A 17,019-nucleotide genomic window follows, 5' to 3' on the forward strand; every position below is an offset into this window, starting at 1 on the left:
CTCTCGAAATGCACAGATTTGTTCTCTCCACAGTACTGACTACACCAAGCTACAGGCGCCAGCCCCAATTGCTGGGTGAAGCCCGCAGTTCCAGGCTTGTGCAGACCACGGAGTATTTTTAACCGGGGGGAGGAAGGAACGGGGCTTGGGTGGCACCGCTGTGGGAGGCAGGAACCCTGCGTTCTGTGCTGGCGTGGGGCTCGCTCTCGTCTGACCTGAGGCAAGTCCACGCCCCTCGCCCTGCCTCAGTTTCCCCAGCAGCAGCGGCGTGCGAGGCTTAGCTCCTTGGTTTCTGCAGAGGACGTGAAGCGACTTGGCGGGGAGGTGGGGTGAACGCCGCCAGTTCCTTTGTCCCCTTTCGCCAGGGCCGGCGGGGGCGGGGCAAGGCGGCAGCGCACCTCCGCTGCCCGGGGTCCCCGCGCTGCCCCAGCCTCCTGCTCCCTCCCGTCGGCGTCCCGCCCGCCCGCGCGCGCGCGCGCCCGCCCGCCGGGGTGCTGCGGCCCGCGCGCGCGGTGGGCGGTGACCGAGCTTCGCCGGCGCGCGCCCAGCGGCTGCTCTGAGGGGAGCGCGGCCCGGCCAGGTGAGGGGCGCCCGGGGGCGGGCTCCGTCCCTCCGAGAGCCGGGCACCCAGGGCCCCGGCGGGGCGGGGGCGGGGGCGGAGCGCGTTGCCCGAGGGCGGCCGGCGGCGGGTGCCCTGCTCGGCCGGCTGCGCCTCGGGTCGGCGCCGGGGGCTGTGTGTGAGCCGGGCCGGGCTCCGCTCCCCGCGGGGCCCGGCCCCCAGGGCAGGGCAGGGCAGGGCGGGGCCCGGGGGAGCGGGGCCCGGCGGCCGGGCAGGTGGCGTGTGTGCTCCGCGGGTGGCGGGGGGTTGGCGCTGCCCCGGCGCTGGCTCTGCCCGAGCGGGGGCTGGGCCAGGTGACCGTTGTCTGACCCTGTTTGGCCCGCTGGGGAGCGGACAGCCCAGGTGCTGGGACTGAGAGCCCAGCGGGTGACCGGGCTAAATGTCCCCTGTAAATCTGGAGCCCTTTTCTGAGCTGGGGCGACAGGAGCGCGGGACTGGTGAGATGCCCCTACCCCCGGGTGGGTGCTCGGGTTAAATGGGAGCGTGCCAAAGGGGCTGTTGCAAACAACCCGAGCTCTGTCCCCTACCCGAGTCAGGGCTCGTGCTGTCCCAGGGAAATGGCTTTGGCAGAATTCCTTGCATTTCTGACATTTTCTCCCATAATCTGTAACAACAAATCTTTGGCATGCAGCCTCCTCTCCCCGGGAAGCGGAGGGAGCTCAGGGTTGCGAAGCCAAAGTGAAGGGGAGTCCTTACAGATCTGTAGCCTCCCCACTTCTCTGAGAGTTGGGTTAGAGTCCCTGGGCAGCTTAGTGCAGATGGCTATTCAGAGTCCAGCTACACACAAGGGGAGGCATCTTGGTTGAATGGACCAATGGCTAGGGGTTAGGAGCCAGGAATCCCAGCTTTGGTGTTGACTTGCTTCACCTCTCTCTGTGCCTGTGAAATGGAGAGATGCTAACTAACTAGGCATCCGATGAAGTGAGCTGTAGCTCATGAAAGCTTATGCTCAAATAAATTTGTTAGTCTCTAAGGTGGCACAAGTACTCCTTTTCTTTTTGCGGATACAGACTAACACAGCTGCTACTCTGAACCCTAACTAGGCTTAGTGTCTGTGCTTTGGGAATGGTCACTTCTGTGTGAGTGTGGCAGGAGGGCTCTTGTGTGGGCCACTGTTGCCAGCTGCTGCTGTCCTTGTGGTTATTTAGCCATTGGCAAGTCAAGTGAAGGAATGACTTGAGCATGGAACGCACCTGGAGGAGAGGACAGTGATCAGGAACAGTCAACATGGATTCACGAAAGGCAAGTCATGCTGACCAACCTGATTGCCTTCTATGATGAGATAACTGGCTCTGTGGATATGGGAAAAGTAGTGGATGTGATATATCTTGACCTTAGCAAAGCTTTTGATATGGTATCCTACAGTATTCTTGCCAGCAAGTTAAAAAGCTATGGATTGGATGAATGGACTATAAGGTGGATAGAAAGCTGGCTAGATTGTCGGGCTCAACAGGTGCTCAACGGCTCGATGTCTAGTTGACAGCTGGTATCAAGCGGAGTGTCCCAGGGGTCGGTCCTGGGGCGGTTTTGTTCAAGTTCTTTATTAATGATCTGGATGATGTGATTGATTGCATCCTCAGCAAATTCGCAGATGACACTAAGTAGAGGTAGAAACACTGGAGGATAGGGATAGGGTACAGAGTGACCTAGACAAATTGGAGGATTGGGCCAAAAGAAATCTGATGAGGTTCAACAAGGACATGTGCAGAGTCCTGCACTTAGGACGGGAGAATCCCATGCACCGCTACAGGCTGAGGACTGACTGACTAAGCAGCAGTTCTGCAGAAAAGGACCTGGAGATTACAGTGGATGAGAAGCTGGATATGAGTCAGCAGTGTGTCCTTGTTGCCAAGAAGGCTAACGGCATATTGGGCTGCATTAGTAGGAGCATTGCCAGCAAATCGAGGGAAGTGATTATTCCCCTCTATTGGGCTCTGGTGAGGCCATATCTGGTATATTGCGTCCAGTTTTGGGCCCCCCACTACAGAAAGGATGTGGATAAATTGGAGAGAGACCAGCAGAGGGCAACAAAAATGATCAGGGGGCTGGAGCACGACTTACGAGGAGAGGCTGAGAGTACTGGGCTCGTTTAGTCTGCAGAAGAGAAGAGTGAGGGGGGATTTGATAGCAGCCTTCAACTACCTGAAGGGGGGTTCCAAAGAGGAGGGGCTCGGCTGTACTCGGTGGCAGATGACAGAACAAGGAGCAATGGTCTCAAGTTGCAGTGGGGGAGGTCTAGGTTGGATATTAAGAAAAACTATTTCACTAGGAGGGTGGTGAAGCACTGGAATAGGTTACCTAGGGAGATGGTGGAATCTCCATCCTTAGAGATTTTTAAGGCCCAGCTTGACAAAGGCCTGGCTGGGATGATTTAGTTGGTGTTGGTCCTGCTTTGAGCAGAGAATGGGGTAGATGATCTCCTGAGGTCTCTTCCAACCCTAATCTTCTATGATTCTATGATGGCTGGGACCCTGTGAAGTGGGGATTATATATTTTGCCCCTTATCCTTGTCTATGTCTATGCACAATCCTGGGGTTCCCTTTGATTTGGTACTGGTAGGTCTCAACTTGGCTGTACCCTCTGTGGCAGGGAGTGATGGCTGATGGGTAAGCCCACACCAACCAATAGGAATCCTGATCTTCCATGCTCATGCCTGGGAGGTTCCTCTATGGCCAGATATGTTCTTTCTGCCCTGTTCACCTCCTCCTTGAGGGTTCCTGAGCCCGATGGCCAGTCTGCCCCAGAGGAAACTGCCCAGCTGCTCTGTGCTGTGTGTGAGGATTTTCTTCTTAAACGTCCACTTGCTTTTTCATCCATCCTCATGTAAAAATGCTGAGATGGCTGAATGGGCCTGGATTTCAGCTGTTCCGTGTGCTGGGTTTCCAGCACTTCTCTTTTTAAAACTCGGGCACGTTCTTTGTCAGAAGTGAGGGGTGTGAACTGCCAGTAATATTTACACCCCTCACCAAAAGAGGCAGGACCAGAAGCTCTGGTCTCCTGGCTCCAGCCCAGTGCACCTTCTGTGAGGCCTAAGAGCATTTCCTGGGGGAATTTCTTCTTCCTGCCTTGTGATACTTTACCTAAGATGTGTGACAATGCTGCCAAGAGTGAGAGAGTCACCAGGTGCCTAATGCTTGGCAGGTCAGCAAATAGTCTCAATTCCCTTGTTATGTCTGTTTGTTGAGCTTTAAAACAGTGACACCTGGAAATATCTGTGGTTGGACTCTCATGTAGTGTGTGTCCCCTCATGCCCTGGTGTTTTGGCTGGTGCAAGTGAGCGCTGCTGCTCTGGCTTGGTGGGATTCCTCAGAGTGTCTGTGGGTGGCAGTAGAAGAACACCCTGCTGCTCTTCTCTTATTGGACCTGGGCACTGTCCTGTTCCTATATAATGAATTCAAACAACCTTTATAAATGATGTTCAGGTCAGAGCTGCCTTGGGCGTACTGGTGTGTCATATCTGCTCCTTGAGATTTGTTGTAAAATACAGATCAGTAACCTCAGCCTTGTTTTCTTTTATCTGGGAAAGGGAGTGGGGTGGGATGCTGTAGTTTGGATTGAGGGGCATAGGCAGAGCTGGGATAGCAGGGAGCTAGGAGTCAGGGTTGTGTGCACGTGTGGGGAACCATGGGGGACTGTAGGTTGGGATTGAGGTCATCTGCTGATCTGGGGGTGAGGGCATGGCTCCGGACTGGGATACCAGCAGCGGGCTACAGGTCAGAATTTGGGGGCAGGAGCAGAGCTGTATGAACATGGGGGACTATAGGGCAGAGATAGCAGGAGCGCTGTGAATTGGGACTGAGATGTATTGGGTTGCCTAAATTCAAAGCCTTCCATGGTGCAAAGAGGCAGAATAGAGATTTATCTAGTTAATTCTTTGCAGACTGCAGTCTTGTTCCTAAGCATTACTTTGACAGGAAGTTCTGTTGTGGTAAGGTGTTAGCTGTCTTAGCTGAGGATTCTTCATGTATTAGGTACCCTATTTAATTGAACATCTGAGCCCAGTCTGTTTGAATAAACCCTTCCAGACCTGCCCCTAGTGGGTGATGGGGGAGGCAGCGCTTGCTTTATGGTTTCTTTCTGCCCCTCTGGATGCCTCCGTTTGCCTTTGTGTCCTTTATATTTCCATAGTGTTAAAAAGCAGGTCCCTATTTTGACTCCAAATCTCCCTGGCTAGCAATACCTGGTGGTGGCAGGCAAAATGGAATTTGTGTGGGGCTGGGGGGCAGGAGGGGTTGACTGCTCTGTATGGAGTATGGCAAGAGGAGTTGAGGAAATGCTCAGGGCTGGAGCTGGCAGCTGTGCACACTTTAATGACCCCAGTAGGGGAGCTCATTTCCTCTGGGGAGCTGAGATCAGTGGGTGGGGCAGAGAATTCTGTCTCCCAATGTAACTATCTTGGAGCTAATTTATGTTACTGTTATTGCCAGGCGTGTTGTGTTGCCTTAGCAACATGTGACCAGTGCTCCACTGTGTGTAGTCTTCGGGATGGAGAGTGTATGGGGTGTTTCCGCCTAGAAGGAGCAATTGGAGAAAAGAATGAGGGGAAGGAGCCTCTGGGGCAGGCTGGCCTCTCTACTGGGCCTTGCACCTGTGGTGACATGGCTGGTCGTTTGCCAAGAGGGGATCAGAACAAATACTGTAGCTGGAGTCCCAGCAATGGGGAGCATGGCCTTTGAGATGAGATCAGACCCAAACAGCGGATTCAAATCCAGGCTTTGAGGCCAAACTGCCCTCCCAACCCTCTCATCTCAACATGCTGAAATGTGGAGTGGGGAGCCTGGGTCACTGGGTCACACTGGGTCCAAGCTTTCCTGAGCACCAGACTGTTTCAGCTTGTTGTAGAGATAAGTGCAGGCTGAGTTTAGCCTATTAACAGGGACTGGGCCTGATGGGGTGTTTCAGACAGTGTGACACCAGCTCCATATTAGCTCTCGACAATCTGGGCCCTTGCTGCAATTTAGTTACTGTGGGCTGCCTGGCGCAAGTCCCCTTCCCACCCACGTTTGTCTCCAAGACAATGCTCCCGCCTCCGACATTCCCAGGCTGGAAGCAGAACAGCCCATTGCTCACTGGGATGGGGTGGCAGCTTTGGTGCCTTAAACTCATTAACAGATGTGGAGTGAATGTACAGCCAAGTTGAATGCAGGGCCTGGATGCTGTGTGGTGTACCTGTTAACTCAGCTGCTCTGACTGCTTCCAAGTGACTCATTGAAGAGAATGGGGGGTAGGGGGAAGAAAGAGGCCAGGGATGCTATATTTCAGGGCATGTAACATCGGGTGCTGCAACTCCTTGTGGGTTACCCAAGTCCCCTTCTCTTACGCATTCCTTCTGCCACACCTGCATTCAGCCGTTAGAGAGGATGATAGACATTGTCCAGCTTCCATATGGTGTGTATAGATGTACACATGGCCAAATACTGTTCTTGGGCACACCCAGGCTTCCATACTCTCGGTGTATTTGCAGACTGATTCCGACCTTCCCTCTGTAGCTGCAGATACAACTAAATGGGGCACAGATGGGTGCTCCTTCCCCTTGTGTTTTTTTGGTTTTAAGTAAGATAACAGCAGGTACCATCTACAAGGTGCTTTATAAAAATAAATTAACCCAGGCTCACAGTGCCCTTGGAGGCAGGGCAGGGTTATTATCTCCATAAGAAAACTCAGGTACAAAGCGGGGAAATGATTTGGCCACGTGTGACTGCTGGAGGTGTGATATGCATCCCCCTCTGTTTGGTTGGGGGTGGGTTACAGTTATACAAAGCTGCAGTTACTATAGTGTCTCAAAGGGACCCCATTTGGAGGCTCGTGCAGTGATACACAAGAAGAAGGGAAGGTGAGCACTTTGGAAGGCAACATCTAAGTCGAATGGACCAGCTGGATCTCAAAGGGAAACAAACTTGATCATAGAAGATTAGGTTTGGAAGAGACCTCAGGAGGTACTAGTCCAATCCCCTGCTCAAAGCAGGACCAACACCAACTAAATCATCCCAGCCAGGGCTTTGTCAAGCCGGGCCTTAAAAACCTCTAAGGATGGAATGACCTCTAAGGATTAATGAGACACCCAGGAGTAAAAATCCTCCTTCCCCAACCCTCCTGAAGCCAAACTAGGCTCCCAGCCCTACCACTGCATTTCAGAGTGTTGCCACTGATAGCCCCAGCCCAAGAGAAAGGGGCAGGAGAGATTCAGCCACAAGGCCAGTTGGTCCCACCTGATGCTTCAGCTCACTGTCCCATCCCTGTATTGTGACCAGGCTACAGAGACTGCTCAGCTCAACAAGAATCCGACAGCAGCAGCTGACATTTGAGTGCAAGCTCCAGCCTGAGTTGTCAAATATTTGTAATTTTCATGTCCAAATGAGGGGCTTTGGCAGAGCTGGGTGTAGGATCCCAGTGCTAGAACAGTAGGGGGGCTATGAGTTGAAATTGAGGGACTTTGGCAGAGTTGTGGGGTGTGCGGGGAGGGGGAGGTCCAGTGCTGGAACAGTATGGGGGGTTATGAGATGGAATTGAGGGGCATTGGCAGAGCTGTGGAGGAGGAAGCCCAGGGGTGGAACAGCAGGGGTGCTGTGAGTCAGGATTGAGTGGCACCAGCTGAGCAAGACTGAAATTCATTTTTGTGGGTGGCCTCTGTGCACCCATTCTCCTTACGTTGAGGTAAGGTCCTCCTCCGCGCTTCCCCTCCCATGCTCACCTCTTCCCTTCCTGGAAAGAACAGAGGTCTTTTTCTTAACTTTTTAAATCATTTTATGTTGGGATTTCTGTGGGAACTGGAGACATGAGCCCCGTGGATGCCAAGGAGGGAGCAAGCAGGGGGGAGTGATCTCATGGGGGAGTGTGAGGGGTGAGCATGGTCTCTGCTGTATGTGAAGGCTCTGGGGCTGCTTTTCTGTTGACCGTTGCTATTTCATGGTAGCTGAGCCCGACCCTTTGGCATTTGAAGCCTGCGCCTCTTTTCGTGGCAGGAACAAGTGAAGTGTTTTGCAGGCTGCTGTGAGAGAAGAAAGGCTGCCTTGTTGCTGCCAGAGGTGGGGCACCCGGCTGGGCTGGGCCTCACTCCTTCGCTAGCATTCCTAGAACAGAGTCTGCTTGTGAAGGGCAGCAATCACCCTTCGTGCTGGGGCTTCCCAGGAGGTGAGGTGAGAGGCTGGGATGGGGGGCATGGAGGAAGCATGAAATATGCCCCGAGGGGGACTCCCCAATTCCTTATCTTCTTGCACTGGGGCGTTCCCTTTGGAGAGCCTTAGAGATAGCCAGGTCCTTGGAGCGGCCACTGGCTCCCACAAGAGTTCCAACTGGGGCACTGGGATGGGGGAGATGGTATCAAATCTTTGTGGAGAGGTCTGGGGAATCAACATCCCCCTCCTCTGGAAAGCAGTAAAATCCCTTATAAGGATTATAGCATCTCCATGGTTATGGGTCGGATGAGGTGGCCTGCTAGGCTAGTGTGAGAGTGGGAAACCTGGACTTGTCTTGTAGTTAGAATGGGGTGGGAGAGGAATCAGGACTCCTGGATTCTATTCCTGGCTTGAGGAGGGGAGAGGAGTCTAGTGATTAAAGCTGAAGGATGTGTATGGAGAATCTGAGAGTCAGGACTCCTGGGTTCTAGTCCTGGCTCTGGGATAGGAGAGGCAGGCACCTAATGGTTAGAGCTGGGGTGGCAAGTCTGGGAGACAGGACTCCTGAGTTCTATCCCCTGCCCTGCACTGCTGTGGTGACTTTCCCTCTCAGTGCTGGAGTTCCCCCATTTGTGAAGGGGGTACCTGGCTCATGGGAGCTGGGTGGGTTTGGTGCTGCCATGCCCAGATCGATGGAAGGTGCCAGAGCATGGCCCAGTGTGACACTTGCCCCTCACCTCCCACTGACTCTGTGGATATGACTGCGATCCTGTGGCCTGCTGTGGTGGGAAGGGGTTAATCTCCAAGCATGATTCCATCCTGGCCTCCTCTCTCTTCCTATTTAAGAGTCCGGCCCCCTGCCTGCCTTTCCTCTGGCCTAGCAGCAGCCAAGAGCTAGCAGCTGGCTGCAGCTGCTTTTGGGGAGAAGGTGCAGGGGTTGGGGAGAGGTTAGGGCTGTGGGCCCTGCTGGCCTGGCTCTCCCCACTGGGGTCTCCTGCCTTGATGCACCTGTCACCTCCGCAGGGAGCTGGCAGTGCAGACTGTTCTCTACGACTTCTTCTGCAGCTGGGGTAGGCCGCACCCCAAGGCCACGGGATGAGCAGAGCATAGGAACATGAATCCCCTCCACTGAAGCTGGTGGTCGGTGCTTGGCCCAGTGCCAGGGTGAGGATCCAAGGGCAGGTAAGATGCGGACCTCAAAACCACACTGTGGCTAGGGGTGTGGCGTGTGTGGACTGGAGCAGGGGGATCACAAACTCTAAGGCTAGCCCTTCCCAGTGCTCATGGGTCCAATGGGCTCCTTGTCCTGCCAGCATCCGGGCTCAGACCCTGACTTGAAGGAGCTGGAGCCCAGGCCAAGGGGGGGCTCCTCTAAACATCAGGGGTGGCTCTGGTCCAGTAGGTGGCTGGCACAGGCTCAGCTGCATGGTAGCAAATGTTGTCTGAGCAGGCAGGGGAGCAGGTCCTAGAGAGTTCCAAACCGCTCCATTAATATGCTGTGTGGAAGCTGTGTTTCCCCCTGCACAACCCCATTACTGTGTCTCCTACTCTGCCACGACCACCCCCGATCCCAGTGCCACATCTTTCCTCTACCCCCTTTCTCGCCCCCAGTGCCACACCCCACAGGAAAGGCCCTGGCTGCACAGCCCACTCAGGAAATCTCATGTAGCAGGTTGGAACTCCTTCTGCAGCCATAGGAAAGTGGCAGCAAATGGAGAGAAGTCCTGGTGGTAATGAGCTAGTGCCCCTTCTCTAACTTGTTCACAAAAACACACACTGGCCCTCTATGCAGCAAGGGATAATCCTGCCCCTCAGTAGCTGTAGGCTTGCGTATGAGAATCAGGGAGTGAAGGGAAATGGCCCTGCGTTACTGTCCAGATCGTGAGATGAGGTTCAGATGTGCTGATCACTGGCAGCTTGCAGTGGCAGGAGCTCAGCCCCTCTGACAGCCAGATCCACATAAATTCTCCTGGCTCTAACCCCAGAGCTATCACTCAGCCTCACGTCCAGTGTGCTTCTTTTACAAATTATATTTCCAACTAGGCTCCTCTGCTCCATCCCCAAGGCCCCCCTAGGGGGGAAGCCTGGCTTTCCTTGGTGTCAGTGGGGGCTGCTATGGAAATTGGCCCTGAATGCCAGTCTAGGCACTTCAGCTTGAATTCTGTCTGGTCTTACTCCCAGATGCTGTCCTCTTTCAGCTGCCTGTTCCGGAGGGAGCCAGGGCCTTTACTGTGAGCTGATGGTTGTTTTTGTTCTTTCCCAGCCCTGGAGTCAACGCTGTCTTTTTCCAGCCTTTCATTTTTTCCGCAGTGTGTAATAGCTACCCACTAGTTCCCACTCTTCCTGGCTGGGCTGTGTGCTCTCGCTCTGGGTATGGTTTGTGGTAACCACAGACCATGCTTGCTTTGACAAAGTAGGGAGAGGATCTCTGCTTGCTGCACTGGTCGAAGCCTGAGGATCTGGTGGGCTAGCATTGCCAGGGCAGCCTGTAGATAGCTCTATCTCTAGGGACAGTAGGAAAAGCCCAGACTTTGCCCATCTGAGGGGGCTGCGCTGGCATTTTTCTCAGAGCCCAGCCATGGGTTATACATATGCTGTACAGCAGAGCAAATCACAGCTGCCTTCAGCTGGAACCAGAGAAGCATTGCATGCTGGGCTAGCACTGGTATTTTCCACTGTCCTGGGTGCTCTGATAGGTGAAGGCAGCACTGGGTCTTTGTGAAGCCCATGAGGTGCAGTGATCCCAGGCTTCACTAGGGCCTTGTCTAGGCCCTCACACTCTACTAACCCATCTCCCACAAATGGCCTGTCTTCTGGATGGGATGTGGACTGAAGTCCTGGTCATTTGGGAGCAATAAAGTTCCCAAGACACTTTCCACAAGCCAGGGCATTGACTCCAGTGTCCTGGCCAAAGCCCGTCTTGGGTAATTACACTCCGCCAATCCTGCCCCGAGCAGTTTCAGTTGAATATAGGTTGTTATTCCCTGTCTGCCCTAACCTGTCACTGTGCTGGTGTGTGGCAGCTGCCATGTTTCACCCCAGAGGTGGTTGTATGTCAGTCCTGGGGGAGTGATGTTTCTGTCGAGCATTGTGGGATCCTTCTAGGTGAAAAGTGCTATGGGAATTATTCCCCTCTTCAGGGTCTGCCTCCGGAGCATCATACTCCCTACTGGCCAACTGAAAGAAAAGGCCTGGGGACTGAATATGCATGTCAGGCATGGTGAGCCAGATTTCAATCCCCAGGGCCCTATAGGCCCTTGCGATGCATTAGACACAAGCATCTGTGAGATCTGGGTCCCTTTAATGTGACCCAGGAGCAGCGCAACCCTGTTCTGGCTGTGTCTGCAATGGGTGGGCTGCTGGATTTGTGGGAGCAGAGACTAAACAATCTTTCCATGAACTCGGAGTGGCCCCAGCCCTTGGCAGGAAAAGGCACAAGAAATGCCGAGCCAGTGGAGAACAGCAGGGAGCTACTGCAGTGTTGGGAGGTCAGGAATCGCCACTGACCCGTGGTGGGACTTTTGCATGTGTTACAATCAAAAAGAAAAGGAGGACTTGTGGCACCTTAGAGACTAACCAATTTATTTGAACATAAGCTTTTGTGAGCTACAGCTCACTTCATCGGATGCATTCAGTGGAAAATACAGTGAGGAGATTTATATACACACAACATGAAAAAATGGATGTTTATCATGCACACTGTAAGGAGAGTGATCACTTAAGATGAGCTATATATATATATATATGATCAAGTTACCCAAGCCCATCCTGTTCTCTCAAATCCTGTTGGGGCCAATGCTGACCGGGGGTGGGTGAAGCAGGGCCAGGGAAGCTTCCTGGGGGTAACAGAGGAGAGTTCAGTGTGTTTTCCTGAAAGCAGGCTGGGGCTCTTGGGAGTGTCAGTGGCTGAATTCGTGAACATTGTCTTCCATTGACAATGATAGGAGAAGGCTGAGTCCATGCTATCACCTGCAATGCAGGCTTAGCCTGTAGATGGTGCACTGGTGTCACACAGCTTAGCATGCTTTTAATGAGCCATATGTGACCTAGTTCTGCCTTAATACCAGCAAAATAACGTTTTACAAAGAGCAGAGGCCTGGTCGGGGAAGGAGGGGCAGGGCTTCCTCTTCCCCAGACAAATGCGACAAGCAACTCTAATCCCCGCAGACCCTCTCTCTGTAGTCCTGTTTGAGCCCTGCATTGGTGGGGGAGTCAGTAGTCCAGTGCATCTTTCCAGCTCTGAATATTTCAGCACAATACTCTTCCATCTGAGTGATTTGTCTGCAGCTCCTTGGGGAAGGAGTGGTGGCTCCCTCACTTGGGGTATTTACACCAGCCTTCACTGGGAGAGAAGATTCTTTTTCCTGTCCTGCCAGTCTGAGTGCCGTTAAAGAGCTGCTGTGCTGGAGAGCTGGCTGGCCTGTTCCTGTACACCTCCCCTGACCAGCCTTGTGCAGGGTTTATGATGCTAACGTAGTTCATGTTTGTAAAGAGATCCTGGGAGATCCTTAGGTGAATGGGGAAACAGGGCCATGTATCCCATGCTCTGCACATGTTCTGTAGAATTCTGTACATAGGTGCTCTAAGTTACTGTGCTTTTTGGGCGTTTGTACCACTCACTGTCATTTCGCATCAGCGGAGACCCTGTGTGCAGAATTACCCAGTTCAGCTGGGGTCCAAGCCACATGCCCCTGTGGTCATTTCTCCATTGACTTGAGCAGGAGCCAGCAGAGAGCAAATGAGGATCAGGGACTCAGTCACGCATAGCCCCGCTGGTAAAAGAAGGTTATAAGGCCATAAATCGTGCCCCCTGGTGTTCAGCTCTCAGTGCTGCAGCCATCAATCTCTCCTAATGCAGTGTCTCTTTAGTCCTGGGATTCATACACCGCACCTGTTTCTAGAAGAAAATAATGCCAATGCAGAAGCTGGGTGAAAGCCTGAAAGCTGCTTGTGTCTATGGGATAGGGGGAGCAGTATGATGCAGAATGTGTACTGCTGATGACATGTTGCTTTTCTTTGGAACTCTTCATCCAAGTACTGGTTACAAGCAGTATGAGCTCTGACAGCCTGTGTGGATAGGTGGGTGTGGACCTCACTGTACAGATAGGGAAACTGAGGCACAGAGCAGTGAAATTACTTGCCAAAGGTCAAGCTTGGAATAGAACACCGACATCCTGATTGTCCATCCCCTGCTATAATCACTAAACCACTCTCTCCTTTCATTGATCAGGCCTAGATAATGGGGCCTCTTGATCACTCACCTGTGCTTGCTGGGCTGTTTTGAACTTTACTCTCAGCCTGTGATCTCATGTGTCTCATTGATCCAACCTTCTGCATCCCCTGTTGGGGAGGGAGAGGCGCGTCTCTGCCGCATAGCCCCGTGTACAGTGCTGATTTGGTTCTGTCGTTGTATTCCTGTTACTGGAGTGCTCTCTCAAGTCCTAACACCCCCTCTGTGTTTCTGGTTCCTTCCCAGGAGAGTGCCAGGCACATTGATGAAGTTGCCATGGAAGCTTCAAACAGGAATGTTACCAGCCCGACCCGCAAAGTCCAAGCAATCATCCAGGTGTGTGCCAGGGTCACCTCCTCCAGCCAGTGCATCACCACTGCCACCTTGTGCTGGGGAGGGCAGACTGAGATAGCTTTGGGGGCTAATGCCCTGTCCTTCCATCACCAGAGACTGGCACTGGGGTCACAAATGAGCAAAGGTTATTGGTCCTAGAGAGGGATTCAGGGGCGATGCTGGCTATACAGGCTGCTTAGGTCCCCATAGTGATGGGGCCAGCAGGAAATCAGGGCATCCCGAAAACCCAAGAGAGAGCAGCCCCAAGTGCTGGCGGATGGGCCTGGCAATCCCCTGAGAGCATAGAGAGAGTTTATTCCCTCTCCCAGGCCTGAGTCAGGCTTCATACATGACCCTGCTTCGGTTATGAGCCAAACCCCAGTTCCAGATGGGGGTTGGGGGCACTGGTTCGAGGTTGGGCAGTTCAGCATCCATGTCCTTGCACTTTGGCCCAGCTGGCCCTAAAGGCTCCTGGGGGATCTTTTGGAGAAGGGACATGGGGACAGCTTGCCAGTGAGGAATTGTGGCCCCATCACGCTAAGAGGCTGTTGATGATTTATAGTCAATGAGGCATGATCCCCCACCCCAGAGCTGAAGAATGGCATGGCTCTGTGCCACATCTCCCACCCTCTACTCCCTCCCCGAGTTCAACTCTGAAGGGATCTTGGTATCCTAAATAACCCCAGGACTAGGGTGTGGGTGGCTGGTGCTGCCCTCTGCCAAGTGCCATTGGGTCTTTCCTCCCAATCCTATTATGGGATTGGCTGTAAATCCAGTTGGGCTAAATGGCTAGTACCTTGGATCCTATTAAAAAGAACCTGAGCCCATGGAATCCCCCTTGCCCTAGGGCTGGGCTGTTTTCACTTTTCATCCTTCTAGTCTCTTCCCTAAGCCTGCAGCACAGAGCAAAGATCACAACCGGCCTGTCCTGAGATCTGGAGACGTGGGGAAGGCTTACAACCCTTGGACTCCACATCTGAGGAGTCCACTCCTCAGCTTGCTAGCCTGCTGTCTGGAGCCTACACAAGGCACTCTCTGTGCTCTGGAAAAAGGGCTGAGGGAGACACCCTCAGAATGTGGAGCCAGGGGCCCAGCAGTCTGTGCTTGTGGGTTTGTGTGGGTTCATGTTTGTGTGTGCTTGCATCCATGTCTGCATGCATGTACATGTAGCTGGTGGGTCTAAGTGAAGCCTGGTTGGATTCTGGTTTACCTGCAATAGGTTCAGGGGCCCAGGGCAGAGGGGAGAGCCCTGCCCTGCTCGCTGCAGCCAGCCATCCTGTGAGACCTCCACTTATGCTCTGCCGTGTCATATAGAGCAGAAAGATAAGGAGCTTATAAATATTTATGATCGATCTTTGCTGTGCAAAGTGGGAACAGCTATAAAACCTATCTGAATCACTGATTGTGGACAGACTGCTGGGTAGGAGCCAACCCACAGCACAGACCCTGTCTGTCTCCCTGTCCATCCATCCATTTACTGGCATGTTTCAGGGGCTAAAGCGGCTCCACTGCAGCAAAGGAACCTGGAGAGCATCTCCCAGTTGGAGGCCTCAGCAAATGGGGGTCAGGGGTGGATGCCTCCTTGTCATGGTTAGGCATGGCCCAGAACCTGCAAGGATGCAGGGGGATTATGGCTGGCGTGTTGTGTATCCCCACTTCCACTTCCTGCTTCTCCAAGCAGGGGAAGGTTTGGCCGGTGAGTTTTCTCTGGAGCACTCCAGTGTGGTATGATCTGGATTGGGAATTCCCCCACCAATGCTGGCTCCACCTGCACTCAAGCCCTAGGGACTAAGCCACCCATGGATGAGCAAGTCCTTGGAACATACCCCATCCCTGCCTTTCAGAAGCCCCACTGGCCTTGCTCCTCATTTCAGGGGTCTTGTTTGCACACCCCTACCTGTTCCCCAGACATGTATCAGCCTTGTCCCTGTGGATCTGGGCTCCTTCCATCCCTGCTTCCTCTCTTCCTTTTCCCACATGTGGGGTGCTGCCAGTGCAAGAGCCACCTCCTCTGCAGCAGCTGGTGCCATATCTGCCTCCCTATATGTATGTCCTGATGCCGGACTGACAGCTGTGGAGCCCTCTGCTTACCTCCAAAATGGTCAGTGACAAGGTCAGCATCCACAACCTGGCCTGCGCTGGAGGGGTGAGAAGAGAGGGCAGTCCCAATGGCCTGTTCAGCCCTTCACCTTTTTGCTGACGCTGCCAGTAAGGGACTGACTGGGGAGGGGGGGTTTGTACTGTGGATGCTGGTCCACCAGGAATTGACTAAAAGAAAAGGAGTACTTGTGGCACCTTAGAGACTAACCAATTTATTTGAGCATAAGCTTTCGTGAGCTACAGCTCACTTCATCGGTTCCACAGTATGCATCCGATGAAGTGAGCTGTAGCTCACGAAAGCTTATGCTCAAATAAATTGGTTAGTCTCTAAGGTGCCACAAGTCCTCCTTTTCTTTTTGCGAATACAGACTAACACGGCTGTTACTCTGAAACCAGGAATTGACTGTGACTCACCAAACTCACTGCATTTCCTGCCAGTTGGAAAACTTCTCTGTTCGCATCTAGGAAGGGCTCAGGCCAGTGACCTCTCCCCTGAGTTCAGGGATGAGCACGTTCTAACCAGGGGTTCTGCTTTATCCTTCCCTACAGAACAGCCCTCTGGACCTAATAGACATGGGCAAGGGGCTGAAGGTCCAGACCGATCAGCCACATCTGGTGAGCTTGGGCAGTGGCAGGCTTAGCACCGCCATCACTCTCCTGCCCCTAGAAGAGGGTAAGTTCCCCTTGCTTGTGCTGTGACGATGGGCCGAGGCTGATAGGGGTTTGGAGCTTACCTGGAGGAAGGGGTGTCACTTTTCCTGCCCTCCTGTGGCTGACACCCACTGTGTAACTTACACTGGGTGGAGACCAACCATCACACCATGGGAAAACCAGACTGTGGAGAGGGTGTGTTTGTAATGGGTAGAACAGGAGGCCTAGGGGTTCCATTTCCAGCTGTGTTATAGACTCGCTCTGAGGCCTTGGGCAAGTCTCCTACACCCCAATTTTCAAACTAGCCATTAATTTTGAATGGCCCATTTTAGGAACCTTGGGCCTGATTCTAAGAAGTGGTCATTAATTTGGTGGTGTCCAACTGGAAACGATAGGGCCTGACTTTCAGGGGAGCTGAGCACACGCACGCTTCCAGTCATGTCAGCTAGAGTTGTGGGTGCTCAGCACCCCTGAAAGTCATCCCGTAGGGGTCTCCAGTTGGGCTCCCCAAATTAGTGACCACTTCTGAGAATCTTAGCCTGCCCCCCTCCATCCCTGTTGCTAAATGGAGCTAATATTCCTGCCCCACCCCAGTATCTGATATGGACCTTCTGCCTGCATGGATTGTAGGGTATAGTTAGTGGAAGATTACATGGTGCTTTTGGAGCCCAGATGAGAGGGGCACAGTAAAAGACAGGGCAGTTGATGGCCTGGCACGCAAGATGCTGCTGCACTGCACTTGCCTTCTGCCACAGTCGAGGCACAGACTGACGGCAGTGTTTGACCTGTGGGATTCCCTCTGCTCTTGCTGACTACTGTCAGTGTTGGCCTGACTGCTGCTGCCACCCATGCCCTTGCCCCCTCCCCCCCTTCCCCTCCAGGTGTGTGGGCTTTGCTGTGATCCGCTTTGTGTGGCTGTAACTTCCTGCAGGGTGCTGAGAGAGCCCCATTAAAGTAGCCACATCTAGAAA

At 53.3% G+C, this 17,019-nt stretch overlaps 1 protein-coding gene across 9 annotated transcripts in view; it reads left to right on the plus strand.

Moving 5' to 3' along the window:
• The first annotated feature begins 497 nt into the window (after positions 1–497).
• PHLDB1 (pleckstrin homology like domain family B member 1) overlaps positions 498–17,019 on the plus strand; it is a 122,715-nt gene continuing 106,193 nt past the window's right edge. For 5 of the 9 annotated variants that reach the window (XM_084611772.1, XM_084611773.1, XM_084611776.1 and 2 more), the window contains exons 1-3: positions 8,800–8,916; positions 13,211–13,300; positions 15,947–16,070. In XM_084611772.1, the coding sequence (XP_084467898.1) occupies positions 13,241–13,300; positions 15,947–16,070 (184 nt within the window). In that variant the 5' untranslated portion in view covers positions 8,800–8,916; positions 13,211–13,240. Of the gene's footprint in view, positions 581–8,785; positions 8,917–13,210; positions 13,301–15,380; positions 15,411–15,946; positions 16,071–17,019 lie in introns of those variants that run through there. The other 4 variants (XM_084611770.1, XM_084611766.1, XM_084611771.1 and 1 more) reach the window with 4 other exon arrangements.

The sequence above is a fragment of the Lepidochelys olivacea genome (genome assembly GCF_965140295.1).
Source record: "Lepidochelys olivacea isolate rLepOli2 genome assembly, chromosome: 22".
NCBI classification, from domain to species: Eukaryota; Metazoa; Chordata; order Testudines; family Cheloniidae; genus Lepidochelys; species Lepidochelys olivacea.